This window comes from Spodoptera frugiperda, chromosome 28 (genome assembly GCF_023101765.2).
Source record: "Spodoptera frugiperda isolate SF20-4 chromosome 28, AGI-APGP_CSIRO_Sfru_2.0, whole genome shotgun sequence".
In the NCBI taxonomy this organism is placed as follows: Eukaryota; Metazoa; Arthropoda; class Insecta; order Lepidoptera; family Noctuidae; genus Spodoptera; species Spodoptera frugiperda.
Window position 1 is genome coordinate 7,152,635 of NC_064239.1, and position 19,478 is coordinate 7,172,112.

The 19,478-nt window shown below is 32.5% G+C and overlaps 5 protein-coding genes across 6 annotated transcripts; 3 read left to right on the top strand and 2 right to left on the bottom strand.

Annotated features, from left to right (window-relative positions):
- Positions 1–55: 55 nt before the first annotated feature.
- LOC118265235 (reticulocyte-binding protein homolog 2a) lies at positions 56–4,663 on the bottom strand. The gene is made up of 8 exons (XM_035578034.2): positions 4,219–4,663; positions 3,763–3,812; positions 2,522–3,466; positions 2,153–2,373; positions 1,917–2,062; positions 1,456–1,839; positions 985–1,139; positions 56–540 (listed from the first exon to the last, which is right to left on the bottom strand). Exons 1-8 carry the CDS (start codon positions 4,327–4,329, stop codon positions 399–401), a joined length of 2,154 nt encoding a protein of 717 aa, XP_035433927.2. The 5' UTR covers positions 4,330–4,663; the 3' UTR covers positions 56–398.
- Positions 4,664–4,701: 38 nt separating this feature from the next.
- Positions 4,702–5,941, top strand: LOC118265238 (post-GPI attachment to proteins factor 2). Its single transcript, XM_035578038.2, has 3 exons — positions 4,702–5,226; positions 5,321–5,539; positions 5,792–5,941. Exons 1-3 carry the CDS (start codon positions 4,812–4,814, stop codon positions 5,917–5,919), a joined length of 762 nt encoding a protein of 253 aa, XP_035433931.2. The 5' UTR covers positions 4,702–4,811; the 3' UTR covers positions 5,920–5,941.
- On the bottom strand, positions 5,759–9,244 carry LOC118265236 (L-2-hydroxyglutarate dehydrogenase, mitochondrial). The gene is made up of 4 exons (XM_035578035.2): positions 8,764–9,244; positions 7,802–8,674; positions 7,109–7,329; positions 5,759–6,922 (listed from the first exon to the last, which is right to left on the bottom strand). The coding sequence occupies exons 1-4, from the start codon at positions 8,883–8,885 to the stop codon at positions 6,756–6,758; spliced, it is 1,383 nt and encodes a 460-aa protein (XP_035433928.2). The 5' UTR covers positions 8,886–9,244; the 3' UTR covers positions 5,759–6,755.
- A 290-nt stretch (positions 9,245–9,534) lies between these two features.
- Positions 9,535–11,772, top strand: LOC118265233 (uncharacterized). The gene is made up of 7 exons (XM_035578033.2): positions 9,535–9,724; positions 9,800–9,940; positions 10,023–10,166; positions 10,476–10,591; positions 10,739–11,181; positions 11,257–11,437; positions 11,523–11,772. Exons 1-7 carry the CDS (start codon positions 9,647–9,649, stop codon positions 11,725–11,727), a joined length of 1,308 nt encoding a protein of 435 aa, XP_035433926.2. The 5' UTR covers positions 9,535–9,646; the 3' UTR covers positions 11,728–11,772.
- A 564-nt stretch (positions 11,773–12,336) lies between these two features.
- On the top strand, positions 12,337–17,244 carry LOC118265099 (uncharacterized). 2 transcript variants are annotated; one of them, XM_050706004.1, is made up of 8 exons: positions 12,337–12,578; positions 12,781–12,921; positions 13,226–13,357; positions 13,717–13,839; positions 14,090–14,139; positions 14,566–14,753; positions 16,255–16,441; positions 17,006–17,244. In XM_050706004.1, the coding sequence occupies exons 1-8, from the start codon at positions 12,501–12,503 to the stop codon at positions 17,199–17,201; spliced, it is 1,095 nt and encodes a 364-aa protein (XP_050561961.1). In that variant the 5' UTR covers positions 12,337–12,500; the 3' UTR covers positions 17,202–17,244. The 2 variants fall into 2 exon arrangements, with proteins under 2 accessions (XP_050561961.1, XP_050561962.1); XM_050706005.1 differs by having other exon boundaries at positions 12,341–12,578; positions 14,623–14,753.
- The last annotated feature ends 2,234 nt before the right edge of the window (positions 17,245–19,478 follow it).

A 19,478-nucleotide genomic window follows, 5' to 3' on the forward strand; every position in this document is an offset into this window, starting at 1 on the left:
ATATTTTTATTTTGGCTTTAGCTAGCAATGTACTTTTAAAAATAATATACCACGGTTTAAGATATAAAATCTGTATTATTGTGCTTAAACGTCAAAAGTGAATATTATGAACTGAAACTTACATAATAATATAAATATTACTTAGGTAATTATATTAAAAAAAATAAAACAAAAATTACAACCTACTTATATGTCTAACTAAAATTAATAAGTAGATTATGACTATAGACTACCCTCGAAACGATTTAGCGACTGCTTTTTTATTTGTTCAATCGTTTCCATTGTTGACTAGTCCAGACTACAGAAGTCCAATTCATGAGATTCGTTTATTCACGATTACAATAAACTAAATAAACTTAAAATCAATATGTAAAATTACAATAGTTTTTAATCTTAAATTAATCTTCAGGTGGCGTGTAGTCAGGTACAACTTGCAATACTTTCTCTCGCCATCTTGCTTTCCGAGCTTCCTGTTCCCTTTTCAGTGCATTCAAAGCTGGTAGAGTTCTCCAACACGTAAATGTTCTAAAGAGGAGGTTGCTGTAACAAAAAACGTTTACGTTAATTTACCAGTTTTAACCCAGGAACCTGGGGCCTTAGTCTGCTATTTCAATTGTGTCAGAATGGTCGATCATTGATCAGTGCAAGAGGGACGGAGCTATGTAGGTTGTATGCTCCGTTTAGCTGTTTGAACAAGACCAAGGCTGCTCACAATTATGAGGGGCTCATGGTCTTGGTCAGCAGCAGCAGTAACCCCGTGGTTCGCTGCGTCCGTTATCCAACAATTACTAGACTCAGCCGTATTCGTTATTAATGTATAAAATATTGTTTAAAAATAATTTAAATCACCGAGAGACTATACACAATCAGTACACCTACACAAGCGTGTTCATTTAAAGTGCCTTTATATTGAGAGGACCTATATGTACCTATAATACTTATGTAGATATCTTACGAAAAAATCCGAAAGATATAGAAACTTACCTGCTGTGGTATGAAACAGCTATTTGCCATTTAATCTCAGTTTCCTTTCTAATTACGTTTATTCCTTCACGGAACATCCTGAATGCCATCTGTGTTAGGTACAGATCGTAATAGTCATCAGCCACTTGTTTCTTCAAAACGAGCCCGTGGTGATTCTGAAATAAGTTTGTCAATCAATCGTCAGACAGAAAATAAAAAGTATCTAATCATTTAAATTACATTAGGCCTATATTCTTTTTGTCTTAGGATGAAGTCCTTTTCCCAAGAAAGGACAGGTAGATTATTTTCTTCCTTTGGACAAGGTTAAAGATTACGGGAATACCTACGCACTTACCTATCTTCTTTGATTTTTACAAACTCATAGAAGATAGGTAGGACAAATTATCTACCTGTAACCAACAACCTACCTACATATTGGGTACCTACCTATAATACCTACAACTGTCGTAAAATACTAAATATTATACTAACCCTTTTAAAGGCGTCAAATACTTTTCTTAATAGTTTTTTACGCCAAAAGTTTTCTGCTTTGAAATTTCTTTCCATCCACATATCTTCAGTATGCCACAACCAATGCAAAAAAGTGTTATTTTTCAGTTGAAAAATGTAATGGGCCTTTGCTTTTTCTATATTGTCTCGCTTCATTTCTATGAGTATTCGGAATGGCCTAATTCCATATTTTGCTTTCAAAGTTTTCTCGTAATGTAAATCTGCCATAACTATAAGCGCTCTTAGTCTAGATGCCCATTGTTTCTTTCTTATGTGTTCTATTTTTTCTTTTCTCCTTTTCTCTCTCAGTTCTTGTATTCTTTTCATCTTTTCTTCTTTGTCCATTTCTGCTTTAGCTAATTCCGCCTGAAACCATTAAGTAGTTACTGGTCTTTCATGTATTAGATTATAGATAGACACTAGATTTTTACCACAATATTTACCTGCTGCTTCATTCTGATCCTTTCCTCTTCCATCTGTTGTCTACGCTCACGAATCATTGCATGCTTCTCTTCTCGCTCACGAGCCCTCTTCTCCATCCTTTGTAAAAACTGTGGTACCTTCAAACAGTGTAATATGAGCGAGGGTTCTGAAAATAAATCACGATTTATTTAAACAATAATAGTTACGAAAAGTAGTACATATCTCATTACGTAAGTAGGTGATTGAAGGTGTCTACCTTCAATTTCAGGAATCTTTAACTCGTTAGTCAAGCACTTTATCTTTGGTTTAAGATGCCTGTCTATTTCATAATACGTTTTACGTACTTCTTCTTTCATGTCATCCACAGACTGGCGTGAAGCTTCTACGATCCTATTATACTTCAGTTCTTCAATTAAACGATTCTGTTCTTCTAATTTGGCTTTTTGCAAAGCTATAATATGTTTTTGTAATTTGTACCTAAAAATAAAATAATTCAGTCTTTAGGTCTTCACAAATATTTTTAGACGAAAGTTTAAATTCTGTTGCAAACTAAGAAGTTTAATTCATCAAATAAGCAAAGTACCTACTTATGTGGGTATCTACCTACTAGTAATTTGTAACTCACCGATGTTGATACGAGTTGTAATCCCTTAATAAAATTTTCGATTTGTTGTCAGCTTCAGTACCTTGATTTATTGCCATCTTTTTCTTTGCAATTTTCTCAAAGAAATTGTTTAAAGTTTCTTGCCTTTGTTCAGAGACATATTTTTCCCTGTTGTGTTTTACATAACTTTTCCACTTATTAATATATTTTTTCATTAGGTATGTTTCCTTGCTGTCAATTTGTACTCTTATTGGAGTTATACTTAAAATGTTATCAATTCCCTCAGAGCATACGGATCTTTTATCATTAACATCAACGTTTGAATGTATCTCGCTTTTTGGAGTGTCAACTTCATTACTTATTTCGACTTCCTCATGGTGATCTTCGACTTCATTTGGTTTTGAAGAAATAGCCATCATTATTAATAGATTTTGCAATTCACTAACTGGCACATCTAAATTGTTCGATGTATTATTTCGATGCAAATCTTGTTTCATTACTGGTGGTTCTGTATGGGTATCGTGATCTAAATTATGTGGGCTACGAGATTTATTCTTGCATTCTACACGAAAAATGTCTTCATTGTTTTCATTTATATCTTTAGGTAGATCCAATAAACCACTATTGCGGTTTTTCGGTTTCCGATAGCACTGAGTTTCTCGGTATATCTTTATGTGTTTAAGAGGTTTTATCTTCGGGTTCACTTTAAATTCATTGTCATTGCGTATTTCTAATTCAGTAAATTCTTCAGTAAGTTCATTTATACTAAAATTATCATCGCCATGGTGCAAATTTAGATTTTTATCAAAAATTGAGGATTCGTCGTTGGTAACCGTTGATTTCAATTTCAGTGGTTCAAGGCCTTTTAATGAGACTCTATTTTTTAAATCAATATTATTAAATTCGTTTCGTAATTTCACAATTTCTTTGTGAATGGCAAAGCTTTCTTTTGTTCTTATAGATTTCCTTAAATATACAAACGGTTCATTTTTATGATAACCTAACACGATACGCTCAAATCAATAGACAAATAATAATAAAAACTTTAGGTAAATGCTCTCAAGACATAATAACAGTTACATAAAGCTGATTCAATAAAAAGCAAAATGTAGAAAATTAGCAGGAACCTAAATTTCGATTCAGGAATGATTATGCTTTAAAGATAAATGGGAGGCAAATTTCAACAAAATTATTATGCACTAGATCTGACTAATTTATGAAAGAATAGGTAGGTACTTAATACATATTGTTTATATCTTTACCTTGTAAAATTGGTGTTTTTAAGAATACCATGGCTGTGACTGTCTTTAGCCTGTAAAAAAATCATTCAATAAGTACTAACCTTATACATATAAATTATAATATAATTATGTAAACGCGTATTTCGTATTGGATGTAGGTAGGTGTAATTGGTGCGATGCGAGGATCGAACGGAAATGGCCGCGAGATCTTAGGTTCAATTCGAAAAGTTGGGATCGGACAAAGATGTTATCGACTTTACCCTTTGTATTTTCTGTCATAGGCCAGAGCACCCATAAAAGGCAGGTGCTCCGTTCATAATGAACCAACGTACTTATACCCAACATGAGAGTAAATAATTTGAGGTATAAAATTAAATTATCCCGTGACGTTCTTTTTATAAGAATTGAATAATATACTTATACTTTTTAGAGGCCTTGTAAATTAAAGTTATTATTTATATTTTAATGTTTACTTACCAGAGTTCTTCTCATCTGCATCCGCAATACAAAATTTCGCGGCTTATAGTCGGGTGAAAGTTTATCCAAGTCACTTTCATTAAATATATCTTTGTCTAGAATATTCTCCATAATTTGATCTTAATTTTCATGTTAACATCGGAAAAGATACAAGACTGACTACACTTTTCTACATTAATAAATCGATGTTATGGTTGCTAAGAAAATATCGATAAAATAACGAAACGTATTTCAGTGCAGCGTTCCATTACACTACAGTAATTATTTATGATGACTTCCCATCTAACGTGAATTTATGAAGCAATCAATGATAAGGTACATATATATAAAGAATTCAATTTCTTAAAACGAGTAGTTTAATTTGATGTCAGATAATTATTTTATAATATGAAATTACGAAACTGCTTCTTTCTGGAAGTAATGAAATGAATCAGACACGTAAACAACATAATGACGTTTGGTCTGTTACAGTTGTGTCACTGTCATATTACTATGTCACCAAACGTCAACGTCATTTTTCGTTGATGTTTAGCTAGATGTTTACGAAAACGAAGATTTTTAGATAACTTTGTATTACTTTAATTTAATATGAAATGTATTTACCTCTTTATAATGAGTCAGAAAAGAAAATCTACCACTACATCAAAATTCCTACCAGATTGTATTATTATGTGGTGTCAGTGCCATTATTTGCCTTTATAGCTTGTGTTGTTATAACAATGTACAAGGACTTTGAAACCGCAAACAACACTCATTGCAAGGTGCCCAATGTCTTCCCATCAATATCGGCGTCTATTGGAAGTTATGAACCACAAAGCACGATATGGAAAACAGCTATATACATGCATGCACCTTTACGATTGTACGTATTGTATTTACGATGGAAATATTACAGAAATGTTGTGCTAGAGAGCTGTGTTGTTATAGTCAAATTAGCAGTATTTTTGAATATCATTGAAAATTTTGCCTTATTGGGACTCACGCATTGGACATCATCCAAAAACTATCGTAAGTACTCAACTGTATACACCTACTACCCGTGCAAAAATTTATTGTCAACTAATTAATAGTATTAAGGCAATGTTTCAATTTATCTTTTCAGCTTATCATGAATTTTGTTTTAAAACATTCATTGGAACCTCAATATTTTATATGCTGTTCACATGCATAATGCTTTCAAAGCTACGAAGAAGGCCAAATATTACACACAGAGAAAAGCATTCTGTCAAATTAAAATGGAGAGCTTTTATTGTGTACATTTCTTCATTTGCATCTGCTGCTTACTTCTTTCTGAGACATAATAGGCTATGTGAACCTTATGGTAAGTAAATCTATTTGTATGAATGTGAAGTTAGATAAAGGTTTAGAATTTTAAAACCCATTACTTCACAATCCTTCGCAAGCTGTAATTGACCTTAATTTTTCCTTTGGAACAAAGTTCATTGGCCCAGTCTTATTAATTAATATTAATTAACCCTTTTTGGATAATGGTCATCACTAGTTTCTATAGTAGTTAAAATTAATAAATAAATCACAAATCTGAAATTTAATAAAGTTTATTTCTTTTTTTCAGTTTATTCCTTGTTTAGTCTATCAGAGTACATAGTGGTGTTCAGTAATATACTGTTCCATTCAACGACCGTCCATGATCTCCAAATTAATTTCATTTCTTTGACTAATCAAGGGATTGTTGCTGAATAGAAAATCATGCCTTCCAAACAAAGCCAAGTGTATATTAAAATTTGTTCATAAAAGACAACTACAAGACTTCAAGAAAAAAAAATAAAAAATAAAAAATGTTGTATATAATATTATTCCCTTACTTAAAAAATAAATAATGACTATTATGTGCAAATATATTCGATAGCTAAAATGCTAGTTAGTGACTGTAATTTAGCACCCAAAGTTACACATTTATTTATATTATAGTAATTAATAATAATTTAATTATTTATAGTTTTGACTTATATAAATATTTGATAGTACATAAGATTAAATAAATCCATTTCAGATCACAATATAACAATTTGATTTTTTTTTTGTAACAAATCTTCCTATAATGAATGCTTTAATATTTACATAAAAATAAATCTTTAGCAATAAATCTTTACAACATGATTATTACATCTAAGGCTTTCAAATAGTTTATGTAGTTAAACTTATAAATATTATATTAACAAGTGTCATTTAAAAAAAAATCCCTATTTCAAACAAAAGTTTTTGCATTTTATTTAGAAGTAGGAGTTCCTCCCACAATCTCACACCTACAAATTAGCAAATAGTTTCTATTAATTTTTTTGTTTTGACGATCGAAAGTGCCATCCTGGTCTAATTAAAATAAATTACAATTTGAGTAATCAATGTTAGGTATTATTTGTTCTCACTATGCTATAACAACTTTTGGATTTCCATTAGCACAGTTTTACAAAACAAATATGTTTATCCTTCCTTAAAGTGTAGGATGACACTGCTTTTATGTACATTACTTTTACATTTATTTATTACTATGTTTATGAATAAACTTGTCTTTTTATATCTCAGATTTTAAACTTAAACTCACTTTCCATCTTATCAGCAATCATTTTTGCGATAGCAAGTGATGAAGTGGCTCCAGGTGAGGGTGCATTTCTGCAATGTAAAACTCGACTTCCTATCGCACCAGATCCAGGTTGAGAATCAAACACAAAATCTTCTATTAAAGTTCCTGAAAAAGCCAAAAAAAAAACCATCTTAAAATAATGAACAGTATAAAAATTATTGTCCTTTGACTGTTTATGGTGATTTTGTAAATTTCTTAGTAGTTATTGTTGTTTTTGGTTAGGGTATCAACACCAGCTATGGAATAAATATATACCTATAACTAGACATGTATTTAAAAATAATGTATTACCATCTTTAGCCATTGCCTGCGCTCTTACACCAGCAGGACCTCTCTCCACATCAGCAGATGTAATCTCCTGAATGTATTTTTGCACCTGCTTTACTTGCAGTGAAGGAAATATTGATCTAGCTAATTCTTTAACTCCGAAACCTGCATACTTCATTGCTAATTTCCGAAAACCAGAAAATGCTAAAATATCTTTCAAGTCTTTCATATTCACATCACTATATCTGTAAATAAAGCAAAAGGTATGTTAGTAGGTAATACATATCGTCATTTTATTCTTATTTCTTTGACTTTGCTAAATATGTATAAGGTAACCTTTAAATGCCCTTTGATAAAAAGTGTGGCATTATTATTGCATAACATTTTATCTGAACATATTGTCCATGTTTATTTGGTAAAGAATCTTCAATCTGTACAGATTGTAGATTCTTTGATGAGTACTGATTTGTTGTACAATAAGACTCTAAATTGGTGATTTACATAATTGTTTTAAACTATAAACATTCATATCTTTTTAATAAAACAGTTTCTTAGTGCAAGTTAAAGGCAAAGACACAAATAAAGGATATATTTCAGTGCTGATAAGATTATTGTATCTTTTACTAACTCTAGTTTTATCAGACATTTTCAATATTGTTTACATATATTACCCCATTCCAAAGATTTACAGGAAAAAGTTTAGATGAAAATACTTACGTATATCCTTCTTTACAATAGGCTAATATTGCATTTGGACCCAAAATTACACGTCCATCTATTCTAGGAGTTATATGGACACCAAGAAAAGGAAACCTTGGGTCAGGTACAGGATAAATGTTAGCTTTAGCCAAGTTACTTTTGCTTGGGACTAGATATAAATATTCACCTCTAAAAGGTATGATTTTGGGCTCTTCAGGGCATCCAGTTAAAACTGCTACTGTATCTGAATGTAGGCCACAGCATGTGAGAACATACTTCGCAGAAATATTATTAGATTTGTTATCCGATATTACAACAGGATATTCTGCATTTTCAGACTCTGAGAACCTCTTTGCTTCAAAGTTTAGATAAGTTGTGCCACCACATTTTTTGAAGTCCTCTACATAAGATTCTGTCACCTGTGCCCAACTCACAATTCCAGTATTGGGTGACCATATTGCTTGTAACCCTTTACAGAGAGGTTCAATTTCTCTTATTTCATTTCCTTCTAGTAGCTGCAAATCTTTTACACCATTTTGTATTCCTCGATCATACAGATCTAATAATACAGGTACTTCATGCCTTTCAGTGGCCACTATCAGTTTGCCACATTTTAAATATTTAATATTTTTTTCTTCACAGTATTTATAAGCTAATTCCATGCCTTGTACACATAATTTAGCTTTCAATGATCCAGGTTTGTAATAAATACCAGCATGAATCACACCACTGTTATTTCCACTTTGATGGTAGGCGAAACAATTTTCCTTCTCGACTAATGCAATATTTAATGATGGATGCCTCAGACTGAGCTCTCTTGCGGAAGCAGCACCAACAATACCACCACCAATTACAACAATATCAAACTTTTTAGAAGTGTCACCTGAATACCTAGAAAAATATTAAATCAAAAATTTGTTATCCATTATATTTTTAACAAATGAAATTTTGTATTAGTAAATTATGGAAACAAGACTTACCAGCGATGTGCTGAAGTGTTGGATGTAACAGGAAAAAAACTCCGGGCAACAGTACCAGTAATAGATGTAGCAGATTTTATTGTTATCATCTTGCAAACATTAAGACTATAATTTCTGTACATATTAACTTTGTGTTTATATTACAACTAAACTCTTATCGAATAAACGGAATTGGTAGGTACCGTACTGAGCTAAGTTAAAAGAAACAATTTTAAATTATACTTATTACTATTCAAAACATCGATACTAAGTTTATAGAAACTTTCGCACAGTATTTTTTATAAAACGTAAAGTAATTATTATAGGTAAATAAAGTATTTAAATATAAACAATCAAAACTAGCAACACTACAAGTAGGTAACTGACAATGACCCCAACAAGATATAATTTTATCAGAATATCTACAAACGTAAATACAGTTTGACTGTCACTGATAAAAAGAATCTTGTACAAATTGTACATACCAAACCAAAACCAACTAAACACGAATGACAACAAGTTAGTCAGAATGACAGAATGTTGACATTAACGAATTAGTTTTTATTATTACAAAATAGTTTGAATATAAAACTTTTCAGCAATTTTATTTACTTATATTCCTAAACAAAGTCTACACCTATATTTCTCAAAAAGGCAAACGGAAATGCGCGTTGAAGCATCAAATAATATCTTTCAACGCAATAAAAAATCGTATTAACCCTTTCAGACCTAAATCCTTTTGTAAACAATTTGTGAATAAAACGGTGCAGATTCTTATTCTGGATTGGCAACTCTGGGTATGTCAAATGTCAAAACCAAAGTCAAAATAAACAAATATTTTTCTTGTTGTTATATGAACATTATTGCATTTGGTGATTAGTTGTTTATATCCTCATTTAACACAATGTCCAAAGATCAATTCTGTTTTAGTTGGGTGTCGTACAAAAATCATATTTCGCAAGGGTTTGCACGTTTACAACAGGTAGGTAATTTGGCGCGTAAAATTCATAAATTTTCTTCTCCTGAACCTCTTAACAAACATAATTTTGTGTTGCAGGAAGGCGAGTTTGTTGATATGACCCTAGCAGCTGACGGTCATTTGATAAAAGTTCATCAAAATATTGTGGCACTTGCCAGCCCTTACATAAAGGCAATGATAGAATCTGCTGCATGTCAGCATCCAGTTGTATTTCTAAATGTAATTAAAATATTTTTCCTATATAGTATGGTATGGCGTTAAAGTAACATTACAATGATAAGGATTCTATATTCTTTTCCAGAACATAAATCAAAATATACTTTCTTTCATATTGGAATATATTTATACTGGGGAAGTAAAGATACCAACTGATGCTACACCAGCTTTCATACAAGCCTGCAAAGCATTATGTATTAATGGTATTGAGAATATAGAAATACCACAGGTACCTACATATTTTTTTTTAAAATTAAACATTGCCCCATTCTAGAATTTTCTCCTATGTCATGGGGGTTTTTACAAGCATACACATGACACCCAGACTTTGAACAACAATTTGTATATCACACAGAGTTGTGGAAATCGAACAAGCAAAACATTCCACAGCAGCCAGTTGCTCAGTCACCACTCAAACTGAGCAGTCAATTATTGTTAAAATTATATCATATTGCTTTATAATGCATATTGATGAATGATAGTATCATATTGCTTTAATATTCATATAACTAAATGACTACCTTTAAAAATATTTTAGAAACAACCATCAGATCCATTGCCATTGCAACCTCTGCCACCGAACCAGCCCACCGCACCTTTAGGTTCAGAGTTACCACCACCATTACCAAATTGTTTGGATTTACCACCAGAAAGGTAAACAATCAGTATTTTTGTATTTTATACCTACATGTTTGTGTTCAGTTCATAACAATAAATACACCTTTATATTGATTAATAGTTAATTTATAAAATGTGTTAAAACATTGCACATTATAAGCTAAATTATATGTTCTTTTACAGACCTACAGTACCACCAGACAATAATTTTGCAGCTCATATAACAATTAACAGTGAAAACTACAATGTGGAAGTCATACCAGCTGATAATAATATTGTGCAAGAAAGTACACAGCCTTTTTACTCTCTCAGTGATATCAATCTGATGAATTTTCCAACCTTGGAAACTTCTACTGCAATAGAGAATCAAAATAATGAACAAATTGCTCCACTTCCTGAAATGAACATTGTTGATACGGATTTTGAATATGTTGATAATACCGTATCTAATGTTGAAGAGAACAATACAGATATCATAAATAGTAATTACTTTAACATTGCTCCAACTGAACCGGTTGCAGTTTATAATTTAGACACCTGTAATCCACCTCCAATACTCCATACTAAAGTTAGCCAAGAAGCTCCTGTGACTAAAGTTACCCATGAAGCTATTCTTGGCAATAAAGGTAATGCACCATTGTTTGAAACAAATGTTACTTTTCTTGGATCATGAATAATTATTAGAATTGTGTCTTTTTCAGCTCATGGTCTACATTACTCTATTTCTAAACGTGGCTCATTGCAATTAATATTGAACCAGTTTATATACCACTGTCATCATCACGCATGTGAAGGTCTTAAGCGCCGTTGGCGATGTGTAGACTACAGGAAACTACATTGTCCAGCATATATAGATACAAACAATGACATTGTAACCACCAGGTGAATTTACATACTTATTTAGATGATTGCGAACAGGTTTATTTCATTTCAATCCAATATTTAACAGAAAATTTATTATTTTCAGATCAGAAAACCACAATCATGGCCAACATAAGACTCAAATAATGAAAAAATTAAAATCTAAATGTTTATTTACTTCTATAACCCAAGCTACAAATAGAATGATTATCAAACAAATACCTAAAGAAAAACCCAAAAAGGTTGCTAGAAATACTAATACCTCTCTTAGAGCTAACCAAATAATCAAAGTTACTCTGCCTAAGACCTAATTTATTTTTGAAATACAAAATAAAATTTAAACATGATTCCTAAAATGTTCTTTTTTTTTGGTAAAAATGCTATTTCCGCCACCTATATCGTAAGGTCTATGTATTAAGGAATGTGTAATTTCATAATAATACCGACCTACTCGAAATATTAGATTAAAATATCCCGTGATTATAACTACATGAAAATGTGAATAGTACATGCCCAACCCCAACCTGGCGTCAAAGCCGAGTCGCCTGGCTCAGTAATTAGGTTTGTGGTCAATAAAATAGCAAGCTTTATAGATATTTTAACTGATAGTTTTTAACTTTTGTCCACTAGCATTGAGCGAGATTTGTGATGGCGAGTGAGCTATCATCAGGATCAGCTATTACGTGTTTTAAATCGTAACATGTTTAGGGATAGAAAAGCCTACATTACATTGGTAACCAACCAATATCATATTTTACAATAAATAGCAATTCTTTTTCACTTGTACACAAGAGAATATGGTTCTTTTCTCATCAAACAGAAAATCAAACAAAAACTAAGTATTAAAAATATTTATTACCTGTGCCTTTTATTTTTAAGCTATTGTTGGAAATTTCGAAAAATATCTATGGATTCAGTTTATTTGTCATTGTTGTCATTACTGTCAAATGTAAATATCCTGGTATAAACGAAAAACTATTTATCAATAAAGTATCATATTATTTAATTCTTTATTTGTTTTAGTTTAGTACATACATTTTAATAGTTTTAATATTACTGCCACTATTTCAGCAATTTAACTGAAATGGTGCAGTCACAGTTCTCGTTGTCATGGGATTCTTATAAATCCAGTATTTGTAATGGATTTAGTGCTTTGCAGCAGGTAAAATGTTATGTTTACTATTTTAAAATACTTAATTTATTAGTTTTTTGGCACAGTTTAGTTATATAGCTTTTCCTAACATGTTTATGTTCGGTAAATCTACTCTAATACGAATCTAACCGTACACTGTTGAGCACTGTTGGAAATCTGTTGTACCTATGTTTTGTTTTAGAATAACAATGAAATATTCATTGTGTTTCAGAATGGTGAATTTGTGGACATGACAATAGCTGCAGATGGGCATTTAGTGAAGGTTCATCAAGTGCTGGTAGCATTAGCTAGCCCTTATCTGAAAGACCTTATATCTTCAGCACCCTGTCAACATCCTGTTATATTCCTTAATGTAAGTATAAATAGAGCTGCATTGTATTTTGAAAATGAGTAACAAGTAAGCCACTCCATTTATCCCCGAAAGGGTAGGCAGAGGTGCATATTACGGCATGTATTACCACTGTACGATATATACCCACAATTCACCATTTCTGTAATAAGTTTCATGTATTTTAAAATCAATTTAATATTTTAATTGGTATTGTTAGTAAAATACCTACACATTCACATTTTATATGATATAATTATGCTTATGCAATGCAAAGGAATAATATTCTTTGACAAATGTAGCTAAACATTTTATCATTTGTTTTCAGAATGTTTCTCACCGCACCTTGTGTTTGCTGCTGGAGTATATCTACACAGGTGAAGTTGTGGTACCAGCTGATTGCCTGAACATGTTCGTGGAAGCTGCCAAGTCTCTTCACATTAGAGGATTAGAAAATATTGTAAGTATTATTTTACTACAGGTATGGCACTACATACTAACAAACAAGATTTTTTTTTCTTGAATGGCAGCTGTCTCTCCATTCACACATCTTTATTTTTTCTACACAATGTAGTACAGTTGCTATGTTTTGTTTTATTTTAATAGTTATACTCAAATTCTTAAATTTTAAATTGGGCTTATTACTCTGGTTACTCTATAAAATACTGGTTTATTGTCATACATATGTAACAATGCTAAATTCTGGCAATCTAATTCTTATTTTTTTTTTAATATTCTATAACCATCATGTGCATAATGTTGACTTTAAAACACATACAACCATTACAGTTATCTTAATTAATATTTTATATCTTACAGAGTTCGCCCCAAACCCTGCCCACAAAACTGACAGCAAGTCTGCCACAATTGGATGACAGTGAGATGTGTCATGTTACCGGTATCAAGAGATTAAGTGTTCCACCAACAGAAAGTATAGCACAGGTAGGATTTATTTTAAATCACCTAAGGCTGAGGCCACAATGATCATGGCAAATATCAATGAAGCTCCATTACACATGATGAATTAATGTGCTATCACATTATTGCACAAATAATTTGACCACAAAAGAAATCGATATCATATTCACGAGTCTCAATAGTCTCAGCTGTAAGGGTACTCACAATTTACTGAAATCATATAGTCTCATGTTCAATATACAACATTAAAAATTCTGTACTATTTGTTTTGCAGGTTGCTTTGCCATCATCAGCAAGAAAGGTGTTTTTAAAACAGGAATCTGTGTGAGTATGAATCTAGACAATTTTACTCTATATACTCTATCCTATACTAAGATCATATATTTGTGTATTTATTTATTATGATATTAGACAATATTTATTTATTTCGCCTCAGATTTGTTTAATAATCACTCCTTTTACCCAAAGGCTATCAAATATTGCTTTTGGCGCTAAGGTCACCCTCTTTATACTTTTAAATTATTGTAAAAATGACTTACTTGGTCTACAATAAAGCTTCATATCTATCTATCTCAGTAGCTGGATGATGTTGCTGCAGGCACATTATCATCATATTACACTAAACTATTCAATCACTGCCAGGGTATACTATAGCCTGGGTTTAGCCTTTTGCTATGTTGGGAATATCTAAAGGCTGAAATATGATATAGTTACTTAATATTCTGTTATAACTGTGTTTATAATACACAGGGCAAACAAAGACACATCGAATGTGTCTCTACATACTATGTCGATTCCAATCTCCAGTCAGCACGATCAACACGAACACCACGACTACAGCGACTTAATGGACGACTCAGTGGTCCACGATGACGACGATGATATGGACTTCAAAATGCAAGATTCGAAACATAGTGTTCAAGAAAGGAAGGACGCATGTAAGTCCATTTTTTATTTTCTAAAAATTGACAAAATCAATCTTTTCATCCTTATAAAAGAAAGTATATTAGTTTATTTCACACATAAACAGATGATACATAATAGATTCCATAGGTACATAACATAAAAAGAAAAAATGTATTAGGATGTTAATTACTATAGTTGGCACAATTCAAGAGGTCAATTCTGACGTTTGTCAGTCTATGTATCCCTATAACTTGTTATGAACGCAATGCCGGCGAAACACTGATACCCCGGGCGAAAATATTGTGGCGCCCACTTGAGGGAAGCAATATCAAGTGTTAGTTTTTTGGGGATCAATTCGGCGGCGGCATTGGCGCCATCCAGAATTTGTCGCCCTAGGCCATCGCCCCATCACGGCCCCCCCTAAGGCCGCGTTTCCATTGACGCGGAGCGGGGCGGAGAGGAGCTTAGCGTTGCACGAATTGGCCAATCACTATGCTCGAAATCTCCGCACCGCTTCAATGGAAACAGCATGAGCGGGGCGGAGCAGAGCTGAGCGGATATTCATACAAATATATAGCGAGAAGATGCGGTGCGGAGGACAGCGGGGCGGTGCTGTGCGGAGAACAGCGGGGCGGTGCGGAGCAGCGCGGTGCGGAGCGGGACGGTACAGTACCGTCAACGTAGTGGCGCGTCTATACGCCAATGCTAACGTGTGACAGAGACATATAACCGAGTACCGAGTATTGCCGAATAAGCACGAAGATTCACGAAGTAACCAAAAAGGGTTGGAAATGTCCATGTCCAAGTAGCGTGGGTGAGGGTGTTGTTTAATCGATTTTCTTAAAATCGATTACTACGAAACAAATTACTTATCAAAAAAAAATATATATATATTTATTTTCAATGTTATATTGATGTTTTGAATTTTCTTAAACAGTCGTTACTCAAAGTTATTGATAATTGATATTTAAGTAAATCATAACTTTCAATTGAAAAAATACTTTCTTTTAGTTTTATTTCATGTCGAAATATCGTTTATTAATGACAAAATTAACTATATTTGTACATTTTATTTCGTTTAATATATCATATAAAAAAAACAATAAACTCTAAATAAAAATATCGATTGCGATATTTGAGCGATAAAACGTCTATTGATTATATTTAGACATGGTCAATCTCTCAATATGATTCGAAAAGTATGCTCCGCTCCGCCTCAATCCACTCCGTTGACCATTTTTCACCGCTCTTCTCCGCCCCTCTCCGCGTCAGTGGAAACACTGAACACTTTTCACCGCTCTTCACCGCTCCTCTCCGCCCCGCTCCGCGTCAATGGAAACGCGGCCTAACGCCGGCACTGTATGAACGTCCTGGAACATCAACATTCAAAATGAAAAATTCTAATTCATAATATTAATTCATTACTTCGTTACTACACTACGTTTTTACACTTGTACATGTCTTGTGGCGGATGTGATGATGATATATGTATGATTTACATCATTAATAACATAATCATAATTTCTGTTACAGCATCAGGTTCAAACCTACAGTTCACGGTGTCAATTCGAGGGTCATTACAAGTGATACTAAACCGGTACATATACAACCTGCACTCTAGCACCTCGCGGTCGGGACTGCGACGTTGGCGGTGTGTCGATTACAGAAACAACAAATGCACAGCGTTCTTGGTCACAAAAGGAAATGTCGTACTCAATAGGTAAATTATATATTTTTGTAAATAATATCGTGAGACATACTATTGTAAGTCTACTGAGTAGGCAGCGCAACGTCGCCGTGTCAGCGAGCGCTACTCGTGATGAAGAGTCCCTTTATGGCTCGAAACTAGTAGAGCTTTTCTCCATTAATGTACGTGATTTTTAGTTAATGTAAGTGGGTTACATGTCTATTTAAAATTATAATAGGCTCTGCAAATCCTAAGCTGCCTGCCAAAGGAGGTGGAGTGTCCATTTACAATTTTTGAAACAAGTCATTACTTGCATTGCATTTTTAATCGTAATATAAGACATAAATAGAATAAAAAATTAATATTATAAAAATACAATGATATAGTCTCATTTTTGAAATGGGATAAACTATCTCATTTTTGAAATGGGATAGTTTATTTTACAAACAAAGCAATTAAGTTTTCCTTATTTAGTTATTTCTTGTTTCCGAATTACGTTGTATAAAATATATATGTACCTAAATATTGACTACTGTATCACTTTTTTACAATGCAAGGTCATCTGAACTTACTACACAATATATCAATTGTCAACAGGGCCAACTTACATAATCACCCGTTCCATGACAAGAAGATATTAGCTAAAATTGAAAAGAAAGCAGTTTACTCCGCCATAGATGAAGTCGAAGGATATAAAGAAGTGCCGATTGAAGCACATAGTGACGTAACGACTCTAAAAGAATTCCCTGAAGACACCGACCCTAAAAACAATCACTCCAATGTTAAAGATTGATTATTTGATGGTAGTTATGCAAATATAATATTAGACAACGTTACTTTTTGTTTTATTTTTTACAAAATGGGTAATGTTGTTATGCCCTTAATAAAACTTCGTAATACTTCAGCAAATTAGATAATTACTTTCGACTTTAATGAACCGGTAACAATTCGTTATTAAGTTTATATAATTACAAGGTGGCATATAATAAAGGAAGTGAATGTCAACATTTTAATAAAAGTACAATCCTACCTATGTTTGTGACCAAGTACATATATAGGTCTATTTACGAAATCGATTTCTGCCGAAAATATATAGAAAAGTAATTAAATACAAATACATTCTAGTTATGTAAATTCTCGACCTATTTTTAAATAACAATGAACGGAACAGAATTATTTCAATTTTAATTTGCCAACCTTCGTAAATTATAGCTACTTATATATGATTTAATGTGCGATAATATACACAATACTTATTTATTTAGTAATCGGTGTGAATACAAACAAACGGTATCTTGGCGTTATAAGTTTTTCTAGTTATTTATTTATTAAATTATTATTTATTTAGTTAAGTTAAATCAGTTATTATTTTACTGTTACGTAGAATTTTCAAGTTTTTAACCTCCCTATGACCTCCTGTTTGCTGGTATATGAGACAATAGCAAATACATTGTGTTTCGCGGAGATCTGCGTTCCGGCACATCAGGACACGGGTTAAACGTAAGTAATTATTTTAATATGTTTATACAACTAAATTAACGAGTGTTAAAAGTGTGTTAAAAGGCTATTTATGTAACTACCTATTAAATTAAGTATTTAGGTACTATTAAGGTTATTAGCGCACTATTTCCTTAAAACGCAATAAAGCCTTTGATATAATAGTTAAAAATAAACTGAAGTACCTACACTAAATGTCATTTTATTTTATTGTGTATAGAAAATTTGTATTAACTGGCATAATTAGCGTTTAAGCCTTTGTTCACATAGTTGTGTGCATGTTACGGCATTTTGATACCACACTCTTACATCTATAGGTACATATTACTATACACGTGAATGACCTGAATAAAATGTATGTAAAATGCATGTAGTACGGTACGTTTGCCATATGAATATAGGCTAATCCTATTAATAAAGTAAGTTTAAAGTCGTTAAGATATTCCGATTAAAACCCAGTTATTATTTTTAAAACGAGAGTCTCCTTCGATCATCTCTCTTTTCCTGGTTTCAGTTAAAATATACTTTTCGAGATCCTCAACGATAAGTCTTACGTTCTTACTTGGCTACATTTATCTACATTTCATGACAAAATGTATTTTATTTCCTATATAGAGTGACTGGTAATTCGTGAACGATATTTAAACACGTGATTGTACTCGCTAATTATCACGTGTTTAAATACATTACATTACAAGCAACGATACAAAAGAAGTTTGTTTGGGAAATTGGTTGTATATTTTGTTGGAATCGGTAGGTACGTAGTTACCTACTCTATTAAAATAAATGTGACATCTACGTTTAGCCCAGTTATGTCACCCATGTAACCTAAACCTCCTAACTACCTGCCTCGATTACTAGGTCAAGCTAACTATTCTCTCAATCCCTATTTTACGAGACTTTTTATTAGTAAGAAGTGGATATTTCTTTAACTATAATAAAGGTACCTACTACATCTACAATCGACCACTGTAATCATCATAAATTGGTGTACCTAGTTACAGTAACATTATACATGTCATTGCTACCTGCAATTATGTTATAAACTCTTATTTGACAAAGATATGTTACTAAATGCTACGTTATTAAATATTGTATAAGATAGATAAGCTCAGTTATTATCATATTTTTCTTACTTAGCTACCACGAATAGGATGATGACTGAAAATTTTTCATATATTGTTTGAATCAATTAAATAAGAGATTATATTATTGAATTGATTTAGTTCTAGTTACAGTAGACAATATATTGTTAACAATTACGTAGTAATTATTTACTAGTGCACAAACTACTAACTACGCGCTACGAACTACGCCCTACGAACTAGGTGCGACTACATACGAGCTACGCGCTAGGAAGTACGTCCAACAATCTACGCGCTACGAACTCAGTGCTACGTACTATACTCAATGATCTCAGTGCTACGTACTATTCAACGAAATGCTACGTAACTTCCGCTACGCTCAGTCTCCCAACTGTACTGACACGCTACCAACTCAGTGCTATGTACTACACGCTACGAACTCAGTGCTACGTACTATACGCTACGAACTTAGTGCTACGTACTACGCG